This window comes from Spermophilus citellus (genome assembly GCF_964194105.1).
Source record: "Spermophilus citellus genome assembly, chromosome: 9".
In the NCBI taxonomy this organism is placed as follows: Eukaryota; Metazoa; Chordata; class Mammalia; order Rodentia; family Sciuridae; genus Spermophilus; species Spermophilus citellus.
This window is the reverse complement of record NC_138191.1, coordinates 137,414,913-137,429,470: the sequence shown is the minus strand read 5'-3', so window position 1 is coordinate 137,429,470 and position 14,558 is coordinate 137,414,913. Positions and strand designations below refer to the sequence as shown.

The following is a 14,558-nucleotide window of genomic DNA, read 5'->3' as shown; positions in this document are numbered from 1 at the left end:
TGCACAGGTGGCTGGGCAGGTGGGGAGGGGCCCTGGACCCGCTGGGTGCCACTCTGCACCATTCATGGTTGGTAAAAGGAGACTCAAGGTCGTGGGGTCACCAGCCTTCCGGGGGTCAGCCATGCTTTATGTCACTGGGCCTCTGCCACGGTGGCTGGTCTGAGGCAGCACCCTCCCATGGGGCCTCAGGACTTGGTTTGGTCCAGGAAGCTTGTCAACCACGGTCTCCTTCCAGAAGTGCAGGAAGCCTTGGTGGTCAGGGCCCGGCCTCCCGCAGGTACTAAGGCAACTGTTGGGTTCAGATGGACTGCAGGTCCGCCTCTACCAGAGGGAGGCTACGGTGAGGGCGCGGGATCCCTCCAGCCTCCACTCCCATCCCCCTTCCCGTGGGCTGTGGCCCAGGAGCAGAGAGGGAGCTTAATCGGGCGCCCCAGCTGTTTTCGGGTTTCACACACTGTGCCCTGCCCGGGGCGGGTGGCTAAATTTGTCTTCCAACTCTGTGCTTGGCTCCCTGGACCAGGGGAGAGGGCACAGCGGCCGCCGTGGGCAGCACGAGGGGCTCACCCGCGGGGGGAGGCTGTTTGGCAGCCCTGCTGAGGGTGCCGGCCCCCTCCCACCCCACTCAGGGGACAGGGACGGAGTCTGCCACATGGCCTGGGACCAGGGACAGGAGGGCAGGCAAAGGTGGCCGCTGCCCAGTCACTGAGGAAGGCGATATCATTCCAGGAGGAGGACCCTGGCCCTGGCCCACCAGGTGAGAGCACAGGCCACCGCCAGCCGCTCTGGCCCCCCTACTGCAGTGTGGCTCTGCAGCCGCAGGAAGCGCCGCCATTTCCTGGGAGAGCCGGCTGCCTGCCCCCCCCCCCCTCCCGTGATGCTGCCTGGACTCTCTGCACAGGCCGGGGCTCTGTGGGCACTGAGGCCTTTTGTACGTCCCCTTGAGAAAAGGCCTCAGAGGAATTGAAATGGCCCGGGGGTGGGGGGGGTCTCCCTGGGATGGCCTCAGGCCTATCTGCCATTTCAGATCTCACTTTGACTTGGTGACTGAAACAAAGGGTGGAATTCGTCGTGGGAAGGGAGCTGGGAGAGTGACCACCCTTAACTAAGAGCTGACCACAGGCGGGGTACTTGAGGGACGGCCCAGCAGGGCAGAGCCCTCCCGAGCCTCCCTACTTTACGAGCCTGCACTAAGGAGGCCTGGCCTCCTGTCCTCACCCTGGAAAGGCTGGTACTTGGGATTCAAGGGGCAGGAGGGGTGCAGACTGGGGCTCCGGCTCTCCTGTGCTCGAGTGAATGTGGGCAGCCCTGCCTCGGATCTGCTGAGGGAGGGTGGGCACCCAGAGCCCTGGGGCCCAGCCTGGCGGGCTGGAGGGGATGTCCCCAGGGCTGGGCTCAGCTGGGGGTCAATGGGGTCTAGTGTATCAGAGGTGCTTTAGGAGCCTGTCTGTCCTTCGCCGGGGCTAGAGAGGTGGCAGGAAGTCCTCAATTTTGTCTAACTCAGGCTTCCGTGTGGACCACATGGCAGGTAGCACCCATGTGCCAATGGACGGGGGACAGGCTGGGCACTGAGATTCAGAGTCAGCAAAGAGAGCTTCCTCCAGGGGCTGGGCCCTGACCTGGCATGGCCTGGGGGACCCAGATACAGGGAGGCCACACAGCCTGGTACCTGGAGGCAAGGGACAGGGAGGAGATGTGTGGGAACAGGTCAGGAGCCTGAGGAGGGGACGTTAGGGACAGGGAAGGAGGTCCAGGAGTGGTGGCTGTATGAGAGGCTCTGGAGAGGAGACCAGGTGAGATGGGCAGGGTAAGAAGGTGGAGAGCCAGGGGTCCACCAGGGCAGCCAGCTCTTCCTCCCGGATGCAGAGAGGCCATAGTGGGGTGGGTGAGGCCCTTGGCAGACCTGGGTGCCTCTCCAGTCCTGGGTGGGGCCTCTGGTGGCTGCTTGCTCATCCCTGACCTGGGCGGCCTCTCAGGGCTGACGTGAGAACCCCGTGAGCAGAGCACTCGCCTGCACTGTAGAAGCTGTGGCCACAGCCCCTGTCTCCACAGTGGCCCTGGAAATTCTGCTACAGCGGCCACCCGGGGCCTGTAGGGTTGGGCAGCACCCCCTTCCCACCCAGAGGCTGTGAGCACGTGCCCCTACCCACCGTGACCAGGGAAACACCCCGAGGAGGCAAGCACCCCCAGGGGCTGATTGCTAAGCTGAGAACCACCTGGATGAGACCCCAGGGGACTCGTGAGTCAAAACGAAAGTCGCCAGGCTGGCTCTCAGCCCACGAGCCTGGGCCAGCCCTCGGGGCCGCGGGCTCCTCCCCAGCACTGCAGCAGCTCTGGTGTCCGGAGGCACTGGGGGCCCAGCTGTGGGTCACCAGCCCCTTCTTCTTGTGACCCCCGAGTCACAAATGCTGCCAGGATCCCCCGGGTGCCGCAGATTGGGGACCTGCAGCAGAGGGCTCCCTGGCTGAGGTCTGGGTATGGCTCGGAGAGTCCTCAGGGTTCCTCCCGGTCCCAATCCCACAGGAGCCAAGCAGGTCACCTTGCCGCCAGCAGGCGACTTCGCTGCGGCCTCAAGGGACCCTGAGGCAGGCCTGGGCAGGGCCAGAGGTCCCCGTTCCCTGTGTGTGCCTACGGTGTGTGACCTGGACACTGCATGGACAGGCACACACCACATCTGCCCTTCTCTGTTCAGGGCCCTGACCTGCTGGGGCATCAGGGCATCACGGGAGGGGCAGCAGGCCCTCGGTGTCCTTGGGGTCATTCGGGGCAGGTCTCTGGGCCCTCACGTGCCAGTGAAGGATCTGAGTGGATTCCCCCAGTGGAGGCTGCTGGCCACCTGCAGGGTGGACAGAGGCAGGCCCTTTGTGGCAGGGGGTGGCTTGCTCAGTGCAGGTTCGTGGGCCCTGCCATAGACCCCACACAGGCAGGACGTCATGCACCATGACCTGCACCCTGACCCCTGAAGTCACACACTCCCGAAGCCAGACACCTCCGTCCAGTCCCCTGCCTGTAGAAAGCCCCTGTCCAGCCCTGGGTGGGTCTGGTTCCTGTGGTGCCTACAGATGCTCCTGGTGGTGGCAGCAGAGGCCCATGCTGAAGGCCCGGAGGGCGGTGGTGGGATCTGGGCCTGGCAGGGAAGGGAAGGAGACCAGCCTCCTGCTGGTGGTGCTGGGGAGCCCGGTGCCCACGCGGCAGGGTAGGAAGGGGTGTGGCCTAAGTGCGGTGGGAGGAGTTAAGATGATCCATCTGAAGACGCAGACAGCGTCCCCCATCAGGCCCCCGCTCGCAGGGGTGTCCCCTGTGCAGTGCCTGGGGCCTGGGGGAAGGGGCCACACCCTCTCCCAACCCAGTTCCTGGGCAGGTGTGAGGGGGCCAGCAGCCAGGCACGGGCTCTGACGCAGTGTCCCTCTGGCCTCAGTGCTCGGGGAGGCAGACTAGTCAGGAAGCAGGAGGACGCTGGGCAGAGCAGGGTAAGGAAGGAAGGGGGGCAGCTGTTGGGCTGGATGCTGGGGATGGCTCCCTGAGGCAGTGGTGGCCTCCAAGCCCAGACCTGGATGCGCCCAGGGCCCGAGGGAGTGGCGGTGCCCAGGCCTGGGTGCTGGTGGTGGGGAAGTGCATACTCTCCAGATGGGCTGCAGGAGCCAGGGAGGGCCAGCCTGGGAGGTGGGTGCAGTGGCCATGGTGAGGAGCCTGGGGTTTGATGCTCAGCATGAGAGCTGCCCAGTGGGGGTTAGACAAGGAGGGACGTGCTCCAGTGTCCCGAGGGACAGGTGGGTGCTGGAGCTGCCGAAGCAGCACCTGTCGGGGAGTCTTGGCTTTGGGGGTAGGTTGGGGAGTGAGCTGTGGGATCTGCGGGAGAGTCTGCTGAGCCTCTGGAGCACAGTGACCCCGCAGAGACCCTCCTTGGCCTCCTCCTCAGCAGGCCCCTGGGGACTCCAGTGTTGCTTACTTTCCAGGTGTGGGCACCGCTGCCTTCCAGGTGGACAGCGCAGCTCCAGCTGCCCCTCCAGGTACGCGGCTCAAGGGGTGGGGTTAGGGCCCCTGATGCTTCCCCAGAGGACCAGCCCTGCAGGTCTGTCCCCGAAAGGGAGCTGGCCTAAGGTCAGTGCAAGTGCCCCCCATGCTCACTGGAGAAGCGGTGAGCGTGGGGGGAGCCAGGTTGGGGTGGCGCTCAGGAGGTGGAGGTGCAGGTCAAGTCCACAGACCCGGATCTACTCCCGGGCTCTTGCTCACCTTCCCAGGCTGCTCCCTGGGAGGCGGTGAGGGGGAAGTGGGTGCACAGCCCGGACGCGGGTCTGCCAGCCCTGGCTCCTGTCCCTGTCAGCAGTGGTGAAAACTTGGACAGGGCTCTGGGAGGTGGCCCCCTCCTCCAGCTGGCCTGGGAAGTGCATTCAGAACGTGCTTGCGATGCCGGTCCTCCCATATGCTGCCCCAGCTTCTTTTAAAAAAAATGGAATTTTATATTGAGACAAAATTCACCTGATATTCCCGCGGACACTTCAGCGTGTTCTGCACGCTCTCCACGATGCACAGCCATCTCCTCTGTGTGGTCCCAGAGTGCTGTCGTCACGGCAGAAGAAAGCCCACGCCCGTTCCTCCCTCCCTGCCACCTCTTCTCCCCACCCCTGGCACCTGTTCAGCCTCCAGGACTGGCCACATCTCCCTTTGTGACCAGCCTCTTCCTCTGAGCATCCGTTTCTCAAGGTCCGCCCCTTGCTGGAGACCTAGGGTCCATCGCTCCTCTGCAGTGGCTTTTGGGCTGTCTGTCCCATCTGTCCAAGGTGGACGATGCTACTCTGGAAGCTCGTGAGCTTTTGCCACCTGTTCACCATGTGACGTTAGCAGAGTTACCTCTGCAAGCCGGAGGGTCTGTCCACGAATCTGAGGGGCAGGACCAGGAGGCTGCTGGGGCGAGGCCTCCTGGGCTGTCCTCTGGGGTGTGAGCAGCCCAGCCATCCTCCCCCACTCACAGCTGGGTGCAGCCTGCAGGCCACCTCCTGCCCCCAAGCGGCTTCCCTGACAGGTGCTGTTCACCCAGAAAGGATGAGCCAAAGGGACCCACTGGGTCCCTGGTCAAGACACAGGTGCTTCAGGTCTGTAGGAGGGCTGGCTGTTTTAGCGTCCTCAGGCCATCTGTGGCCAGCTGTCCTCGGGCTGGCTGTCTGAGTGTCGCTGCTCCCTGACTAACCCAGCCCTCAGGCCTCCCTTGGCCACTGCCAAGCCAGTCCCCCGTGGTGGCCTCCTGTCCCGTGCCACTCCTCTGAGCACTGGAGGCCTGGCACGTGTCAGCCCCAGAAGCAAGCCGCAGGCCTCTGTCAGCACCCACCTGCCTGGGGACTGACCAAAGTGACAGATTGCAGGCCCTGCCCTGCCACCCCTGCCAGCCATGGGCAGGTCTGGGCCTGTCGGTGTGGGCACTGCAGGGCGTGGCCAAGTTGATTCCCACGGACCCAGGAGGCTGGCCCAGGGGGGACGGAGCCCTGGCCTGGGTGGGGGGCAGTGGGCAGGGTAGACTTGGGTCTCTCTGTCCCTTCTTTCCCACTGCAGGACAGTGTGCCTGGCTAGGCCTGGCCTGGTCACTGCCCCCTCCTCCTGGGTGGCCAGGGCCACTGCAGGGGAAGGAAAGCTGGTCACAGACACTTTCTGGAGAGGCCACTGTGAGGACCAAGGCCAGAGGCTCTGGGGTGGTGGTCAGGGCACCCCAATTTCTGGGCTTCTCCGTGGAGAGACCACCCACGCAGTGCTTGCCTCAGGTCCTGGCCTTGGTGGGCTCCCACGTGGGGTGCAGTTTTGGCCTCCAGGTCCCAGGGCAGGACACCAGCTCAGAGCTGAGTGGCCGTCTGAGACCCACAGAAACCTGGGTACAGAGATGCCCATACCTGGGCTGGACTCCAGCCTCAGGGGTGTCCCCACACATTCTCTTAACCAAGAGAGGGGATGGTCTGAGCCGTCTCAAGGTCCTGGGCATCAGGGAGCCTGTGTGGCTGGACCCCCAACCCTGGCCGGTCCTGAAGCAGCATGCATCGTGCTGACCCCTGTTGCTCATGCACAGCCTGACTGCGCCCCAGGTCCTGGCAAGGGCTAGATCCACCTCCCAGAGGGTGCCCAGCAGGTGTGGATCCAGACCTGTCCAGCCCCTGCTGCCTACCGTGGCCTCTGTCTCCCGCTCTGGGCCATGGGTTGGATGACTGAAGGGGCAGGTGGAGGCCGAGCATGGGGCAGGAGGGCACCTGGCCAGTGCGCCAAGCTGGCCCTTGTGCCCTCGTTGCCAGAGGAGGGTGGCGTTTCCAGAGTGTTCACCTGCCCTTTCCTCCCTGTAGAGTGAGCTGCCCTTGGAAGACAGCACAGGAGGCCATGGCCCAGTCCACCTCCACGTCCCCTGACGAGGGAGCCACCTTCGAGCACCTCTGGAGCTCCCTGTGAGTATGCCTGGGGCCGGCGCTGGCCTGGGGACAGGGCACTCACCACCTCGAGGGCAGGCAGGAGGGGGGCCAGCGGGAAGGCACTGAGGACACTAGGGACTCAGGGGCCCTGGGGCAGGGGACAGTGAACATCTCCGGGAGGAGAGATGAGCTGGCCTTGCGCCTGGGGCCCCTGTGGGCAGGATGCTGATGGCCTGTCCCCCTCTCCCCGGCCCAGGGAGCCAGACAGCACCTACTTTGACCTTCCGCAGTCGAGCCGGGGGAGTAACGAGGCTGCCGTCGGTGCCGAGCCCAGCCTGGACGTCTTCCAGCTGCCAGGCATGACTACTTCCGTCATGGTGAGTGGGGCCGTCCTCTGCAGAGGCCCTGATGTCGGGCAGTAAATGTGGCCTGGGCTGTTGAGGGGGTCTGGAAGAAGCAGGAAGCAGGCCCTCAGGCGACAAACCCGGTGGTCCAGACCCTTCGAATTACAAAGCAGGAAAACATTGGCTGATGTAGCTGCCAGTGCAGAGGTAGGAATGGGTTCAGTGCCGGCTGGATCTAGCGGTAGGAAGGGCTTCAGGCATGGCTGGGTCCAGAGGTACCACCTCCGCCTCCCTCTGTCTTGCCCTGCTTTCTCCCGGGGGACTTCATCCTTCAGTGGCCTCTCACCACAGTGGGGTTGCCAGTCTCCTCCTGTCCCTGTGAGGAGGGAAGTCCTCTGCCCATAGGCCAGCAGGATTCCTCTTATTTGTCTGAACATGTCATTGCCTGACTCTGAGCCATCCCTGTGCCTCTAACTGGCTTGGTCCCCTGTCCCCATCCCCGTCCTCTGGACCACATAAGGACAGAGAAGGGTGAGGTGGGCTCCCTAGGGAGAGGGGCCCAGAGCAAGACCAAGAGGTCATTTCCATAGACGGGGCTGGATGGGGCTGGCAGGGCAGTGGCCACACTTCCATCTCAGGGGCCTCCCTGCTCATAGGGAGTGGGGGAGCAGGTGGCCCCAGGACCTTGGGACTCCGCCACAGGAGCTCTTTTGGGCAAGATTGGGTCAGCACCTCCCTGTGGGTCCAGCCCTAGCTGGGCTGCGAGGTGGATGGGAGGCCAGAGGCACAGGACATTCATGGCGCCTGGCCCTGGGAGACCCTTGAAGCCTATTGTTCTCACACCTCCCCCACTGGACCCCGGGGTACTGGGTTCCCACAAGGCCAGAGGACAGGCGCGGGATGTGTCTCTGCGGGACTCTGGAGGAACTCTGGCAAGTGAGGAGGGAAGCGGAGCCCAGCTGAGCAGGCACATGCTGGAGGCAGAGGCCGGACAGCGAGAGCCCTGGGCAGGGCCTTGCCTCCTATGTGCCCGGCACCGGAGGACCTATGTGCAGGAGGGGGCAGCTGAGGACTCTGGCCCCCTTTGCCCTAAAGCCCCTTGTGGAACTTGGAGTCCTCCTCAGCACAGGGCATCCCTGCCCAGCACCCAGGGGCGATGGCCCAGTCCACCTCCACTGCTCCAGGGAGCAGGGTGGGAGGCAGGGGGCAGCCCAGGGAGCAGGAAAGACTCCCCTGAGCAGCCCAGCTTGGGGCAGGCGGCAAGCCCAGCTCCATTCCTCGAGGAGCTGATGCCCGGCTCTGGCCTTTGCCCCTGCTCGGGAGACTGCCCTGGAGCCAGCAGCCCGCCAGCACCTGTGCCCACGTACAGGTGAGGACCCTGAGGCAGAGGCAGGGAAGGGAGCCTGGGGCTCGGCCCGGTAGCGTTGCCCCTGACCAGTGACAGGGAAGCTCTGACCTCTGCCTCTAGGGCCCTTGCCTGCCGGCTGCTCCTTGGAGATCAGGGTCCTAATTCCTCCCTGGCCAGTGCCCCACCTGGACACGGGTGTCCTCTAGTCTGGAGAGTCAGGAGCTGTCCACCAGGCTCCAAAGATGTTTGTCTCCGGAGTTTCAAGCTTCCACCCCACCCCCAGCCACTCAGATCACCCCCAAGAGGGCAGAGGGCCTTTGAGAACCCTCAGACCTGCCCCCTGGTCACTGCCACCTCCTCAGGGAGGTCAAGGGGCAGTTCCAGACCCCCGTGGGTGGGATGTGCTACCCAGCCCTGGCCCAGATCCTGGTGCTGAGCGTGTTGGGCTGGAGGCTCACGAGCCCCCGCCTGCTGGGGCACGCTGCTCCCAGCCGTGGGGTAACGAGGGTGGGGCCCTGCACCTCCGAAAAAAAGGGGCCCACTCTGTCAGGTAGCGACACGCTCTTGGTAAAAGCCATGTATGAAATTCCTGGGTGCAGCTCAGTTCCCGGAGGTGGGGATTCCCTGGAACCAAGGCTGGCCCGGCTGGGCCCCCACTGTGCAGGCCTCACGTTGAGCCCGCTGCCTATTCCCTGTCTGCTCCCTGAGAGCAGCCAACACAGCCCCCCACTCCCCCAACCCTCCTGCAGCCCCACTGCAAAAGAAGAGGCACAGACTACGGCACAGACTACGGCTGACCCGCTGGGGCGTCTGATTGCAGGGATCCAGAACTCAGCTGCTGGAGGGTGGCTTCCCTGCCACAGGGGGGCAGAGGCTGGGCAGTGGGCACTAAAGCTGGACGGGGGACAGCGTGGGCAGTGAAAATGAGGTGATCAGAGTTAAATCTCATGAAACACACGGTTAAATTTTCCCAGCCTCCCACTACTAGAGGGGGGAAGGACACAGAGAGACCTCGCGGGGAGCAGTCGGGGACAGACACGCTAGCAGAGTGTGCACACTCGCGGTCATCCAACGCTGTGGCCACTGGGAGCAGCCTGCGCAGAGCACGGTCTAATGGAAGTCTGAAGTGCGTCTTTGTAGGAGCGCTTTCCAGCCACGCGAGGTCCCTGGATGCTGCCAGGTGGTGCTCTGGGCTGCGGCCTGGTCTGTGGGAAGCGCCAGGCAGGGTGCAGCCTGAGGGGCACAGGCATCAGCTCCAGAGCCACTGCGGGCCGAGGGCGGCCCTGCCTCGGGCCACGTTCTCCAAGTGTCAGCGGGACTCTTGAGCTGATCTGTCCGGTAGGGCTGAAGTCCAGTGGCTGAGGCCAGTGGCTCTCTAAGGTGTGAAAACACCCCTGAGGGGATCACTGTCACTACCCAGGGTGGAGGGAGCTCGTGCATGGCTCCCGTGGGGTCTGATGCCACCCCAACAACCACGTAGCGCAAACACAGGCTCCGTGGGAGTCCAAGAGTCCTGCAGCTGGCTGGCCTCGAGAGTGGTGGGGTCATTTTAAAACCCCAGGACAGGGGCTCATTTTTAGAGTCCACTGGGGAGGGTGCTGGGCTGCTGAGGGCTGGGGCACATGGGCCCACTCTGCTGAGGCTGGGGAGGGGGGTCTCTTGAGTGCAGTCCCCCACCCCTGGGGACTGTGCTGCCGTGGGTTTCTGATCCTGATCCCACCTCCACTCCACCCAGAAGAGGCGCCACCAGCTCAGCCTTGGGTCAATGGGCACTTTGGGCGTCTGAGGGGCCCAGGGCTCTCAGCACCCCTGACTCTGTACTCAGAACGAGCCTCAGTACCCTGCCCTTGGTGCTGAACTGTCCCCAGCTGGGGGGATCTTGCAGTGAAGGGGGTATGGCTTAAACCAGCATGGTCCTTGAGCATGTGGGACGTCCACTTTCTGGGGTGTCCCCTTCCACCTTGGGGGATCTGGAGCAGGCAGATTGGCTCCCTGATGGACGAAAATTTCCTGAATGAGATCTGCCAAACCATCGGAGTCAAACCATTGGAGCCAGGGGTGCCCTTAGTGGCTGGCAGAGAGTGGCTGAGCAGGTGGGTCCAAGTCCCCACGTGCCTCCGTGTCCTGATTGTGAGGTTGGCTGATGGGTCACAGGCCCAGAGCAGGAGGGCGTGGGGATACATAAGCCTCTTACATTGGGGGAGGGCCACACCTCCGCCTCTGGTCCCCTGCAGCCACGCTGGCCAGCTGAAGAAGCTGGGTTAGGCCATCAAAGGGAACAGGGTGGACAGGAGCAGCTGGGCCCCTGGTGGGCCTTGGAGGAGGCCATGGGTCTTGTGGCAGGCCAGAAGGTCTCTGTGGCCACAGGACTCAGACAGCCCAGGGTCTCGGGCTGTGGTGGCTGTGGGGGCTCTGAGGCCAGAATTCCAGGCTGGGCAGCTCTTGGGGCTTTCTAACCTTTCTGGGCCTTGGTGTCCCTGTCTGAGCTGAGGGCAGCAGGTGGTGTGTGGCCTGGGAGGAGGATGTGACAAACACCAGGCTCCTGGCGAGGGCCGGAGGAGGCCTGTGTCGCGAAGCCGATCCCTGGGAGCCTCAGAACAGTTTTGCAGAGGAGGGCCTGGGCCCCAGAGCTTCTGACCCCCTTGTCCACCTCGGTTCCTGCCGGTGGAGCTCCTTGCCCTCAGTGGTGGCCCTCACTAAAACAGAGCCGTGTCCTGCCAGAGACAAGCCTCCCAGGGCTGGGGGCAGGGCAGGGAGTGGGGGCCAAGGGCTCAGGTGAGCGTGTCCAAGACGGGCTCAGCCCTGCCCGACAGCCCCCTTGTGCCCTGCAAGAGGGAAGGCTTCCGTCAGGATGAGGACCGCCCTCGGCCACACTTTCTGGGAGGACAGAGCCCCGCCCGGTCAGCACCAGTGGGTGCCAAGCAGGCAGAGGGCTGCTGTGGGGACAGGAATCATGATTTTCTCCTGTGCTCAGCGTCGCCAGGCCTGGCCTTGGAACAGATCCGTTCCCTAGCACCCCCTGGACCACATGAAGCGAGGCACTGAGAACCCGAGGCCCAGCCAGCCCCAGGGAGGATGCTGAGGGCCCCGGCACAAAGGGAGGGAGGCAGGTGCTGGCCAGAGCCCTCCAGGCCCTGAGCTGTGCCTGCCCCACAGTGCCCCTTCCCGCCTCTCCTGGCGCGTGTCTGTGGTGACAGCTGCTGTGGGCAGGTGGGCCACGGGGGAGGAGGAGCACTGTGGAGGAGGTGCTGCGGTAGGTGGGGATCTGCCTGGGCCCACAGTGACGGACACCCAAGCTAGAGCCTCTGGACACCCCTGGGGTCACCCAGGGTAGGACTTCCCAGCTTGGGGAGTGGGCCTGTCTCCCCAGGCCCCAGAGAAGGGTGAGCAGGTTCCCCGAGTGCACAGCCCTGGGAATGGGTGGGGAAGGGTGCCCCTTTCTCCCCAGAGTGTCTACAGCCTGAGAAAGGGACAGGGCTCCACCTGCTCAGCTCTAAGCCCCACCCAGCCCACCACCGCCACCTGTGAGCCCTCCACAAGCTTTAGTGGCAGGGGACCTTAGGGAATGAACTCCAGCTAATCCCTGCCCCCAGCCCTCAGCATCACAGAGCCCCAGGCCTCTCCCCAGGGTTGGGGGTAGGGACCCAGCCACCTGTCCAGCAGGGAGGTGTGTGAGTCCCTGCAGCACAGCCCCTCCCGTGCGTGTGGTGCTGTGGGGAATGATGGTCGGTAGAGGGGACTCTCCTGTCCAGTGGGGAGCTGTGAAGGTGGTCAGTGGGATGGAGTCCGCTGAGTCAGACACAGAAAAGCAGGTGCTGTGGCCCCCTGGGAGCCCCTGGGGGCCTGGCTAGGAAGTGTCCTGTTTCCAGGGATGGGGACTCCAACCCCTGACTCCATCCTCCCCGGCCTTGGGGAACGCCATGGGAAGCGAGTGCTCTGTGGGCAGAAGCCAGCAGCCTTGCTTGGGGCTCCAGCCCACTGCGCAGTCTCTGGGTCGCAGCTCCTCTGGGCCACCTGCCCACCCTTCGGGCCCTTCTTTCTCCAGCCCGGTGGACCAGAAGGCTGTCCCTGCCTCCCGCCAGGTGTTTCCTTTGCTCTCCCCCTGGGGAGTTTGTAAGAACAGGCAGGCGGGAGGACTGGCCTGAGCTCAGGACTCTGAGCCTCTGCATCCCTCCACTCTCCCCTGGAGGCTGAGGACTCACCTGTGCAGAGGTTGGGGAACCTGCCCTCACCCTGCGGTGCCCCATGGGGGGTGGGATTCGAATCAGTGTCCTCCTGCCTCCCCAGAGCTGTCCACGTTTGGAAGTGGAAAGGACTTACCTCCCTAGGACTGCTCTGAGCAGGGCCAGCGGCCACCAGCAGGAACCTCACTGAAGGACAGGCCCTGCCCAGGGCAGTGTGGGGGCTCATGCCCGACCCCCACCCCACAGGAGGGGACTGCTGCTTGCACCGACTTCCCACTGGGCCCCCCTGCAGGCCCCCGCGTGGTGTCACCCAGAGATGTCCTCCAGAACGCTTGTCCCACAAAGGGAGCTTTGCTTTTCCCGGTGATCTGGACCGGCCTGTTAGGAGCTCACAGCCGTGGCGGCTGGAGTCGAGGGTCCAGGCCAGCCTGGGCTGACTGTGTACAGCTGAGCCTTTCTCTGCCCTTCATGGAGCCTAGAGCACTGAGTGGGGTCTTGTCCCAGCCTCCCGGTAGGGCCTGCTCCTGGGTGCCCTCCTTCTTCCGCCAGCCCAGTGGACCAGAAGGCTGGACAAGTCCTCCAGGCCCTCGCAGGCCCAGCCCCTCTCTGCCCAAGCCCAGCTGTTGCCAGCTCTGCGGAGGCGGAAGGTGGTCTGCAAGACAAGGGTCTCCCTGCAGATGTGGAGCGCTCTCTCCCATGGGCCAGAAGCTGCCGTGCTCCAGGGAAGGCTCCGTGTCACTTGAGGCTTTGTGTTGTGGACGCTCTACCGGGCAGGTCCAGCCCCTCTGTGGAGGACACTTTGCACCAGAGATGGTTAAAATAGAATGGAAACCTGGTGTTGGAGAAAGAGAGCCACACTGCTCCCGTCCCCCCACCCCCTGCCCCTGCGCTGCTAATGCAAGCCCCTGGCTGTGCCAAGGGCCATGTGGCTGTGCTGGGGGCCCCAGAGGCCCTCTGGCTCTTCTTTGGTGGTAGTGGCCATATCTCTGCCTCCTGGGGCTGGGCAAGGGTGACAAGATGGCATCTTCCAGGTGGGGCTCTGGGTTCTCTGATGTCACCTTTTACCATGCGAGGGTGCCATTGTGTCCCCTGATTCCCTAGAGGTCCAGAGACACAAATCTCCTGGTGTGCCTCTGCTCTGTACAGCCCTTAGGGTGATGTCCATGGACCCCCAGTTCCTGGGGCGGGAGGGAGGTTTGCTTGCCTGGGGCGCCACGGCTGGCGGCAGGCAACATCTCTCTCCTTGGGGTGGCCCAGCTGTGGCTACCAGGCCTCAAGGGCCAGGACTCGCCCCTTGTGCTCGGGGACAGAGACTGCTTTCCGGGTGAGGGCTGTGGGCCCCAGAGCCTTCCCTGGGCGGGGCTCAGAAGGAGCAGGTGGGGTGTACTGGTGGAGCCGGCCACTGACCTGCGTGCCTGCCCGCTCCCCCCGCGCGGCCTCCTTGGTGCGGTCCAACATCACTGGGCAAGCTGAGACCTGCCCCGGCGTTGATGCATAGTCATGAGGAATAAAGGGGTGGGCTGTGGGTTTGTTGTTGGATGCGGCTAGTTGACAGAACTAAGGGAGATGGGAAAAGCGAAAATGCCAACAAGCGGCCCACAGGTTCCGGAGCATCCCTGGCTCCTGCCTCCCTAGCCACGGAGCCTCGCCCCTCGGGCCACCCCGCCCAGCGGCCGCTGCTCTGCCCCTTCCCTCCCCAGCCACCCAGACCCATGCCTCGTCCCGTGGCACACCGGCTCCCCGGCGTGTGCAGACCCCCGAGTGCCTACCATGCTGTACGTCGGTGACCCCATGAGGCACCTCGCCACGGTAGGTGTGACGCGCTGGCACGGGACATCTGGGAACCGGGCTCCGTCCTCCTGGGGTGTGTGTGTGCGGGTCTTGCCATGGTGGAGGCTCAGAGGGGTCTGTTTTTGCTTGTCTTCCTGGTCGGGTGCCTGCTGCCTTCTGGGGTGACCAGAAGCAGGAAGGGAGGCATTGAGGGGGCTGGAGGCGGGACCTAGGCCGGAGGTGGACAGATTTGGGAACCTGTCAATCCTGGGGTAGCTCTGAGAGCCAGTGGCCACTGGCTGGGCAGAGACCGGGAGGCTGGGCCAGTCTGTCAAGGCTGGGCGAGCCTCCTCAGCTTGGAGGCTGGTGTCTCTGCTCTCTGCTGCCCCCGCTGCTAGGAGCTCAGCACACCTGGGGGTCACCTTTGCTCCCAGCCTCGCTGTGAAGCTGCACCCCCCCCAGGGCCAAGAGCATCCTCACCTGGGATGAGGTGTTTATTTGACAGCAGCGGGTGTTCTCCCGGGCGTGGGCT

The 14,558-nt window shown here is 64.2% G+C and overlaps 1 protein-coding gene across 1 annotated transcript in view; it reads left to right on the top strand.

The window, feature by feature from the left end:
- The first annotated feature begins 211 nt into the window (after positions 1-211).
- The window catches only part of TP73 (tumor protein p73), a 47,919-nt gene continuing 33,572 nt past the window's right edge, over positions 212-14,558 (top strand). The window contains exons 1-5 of the mRNA XM_081308478.1: positions 212-277; positions 627-754; positions 3,954-4,007; positions 6,318-6,416; positions 6,637-6,757. Coding sequence (XP_081164604.1) covers positions 6,352-6,416; positions 6,637-6,757 — 186 coding nt within the window. The 5' untranslated portion in view covers positions 212-277; positions 627-754; positions 3,954-4,007; positions 6,318-6,351. The remainder of the gene's footprint in view (positions 278-626; positions 755-3,953; positions 4,008-6,317; positions 6,417-6,636; positions 6,758-14,558) is intronic.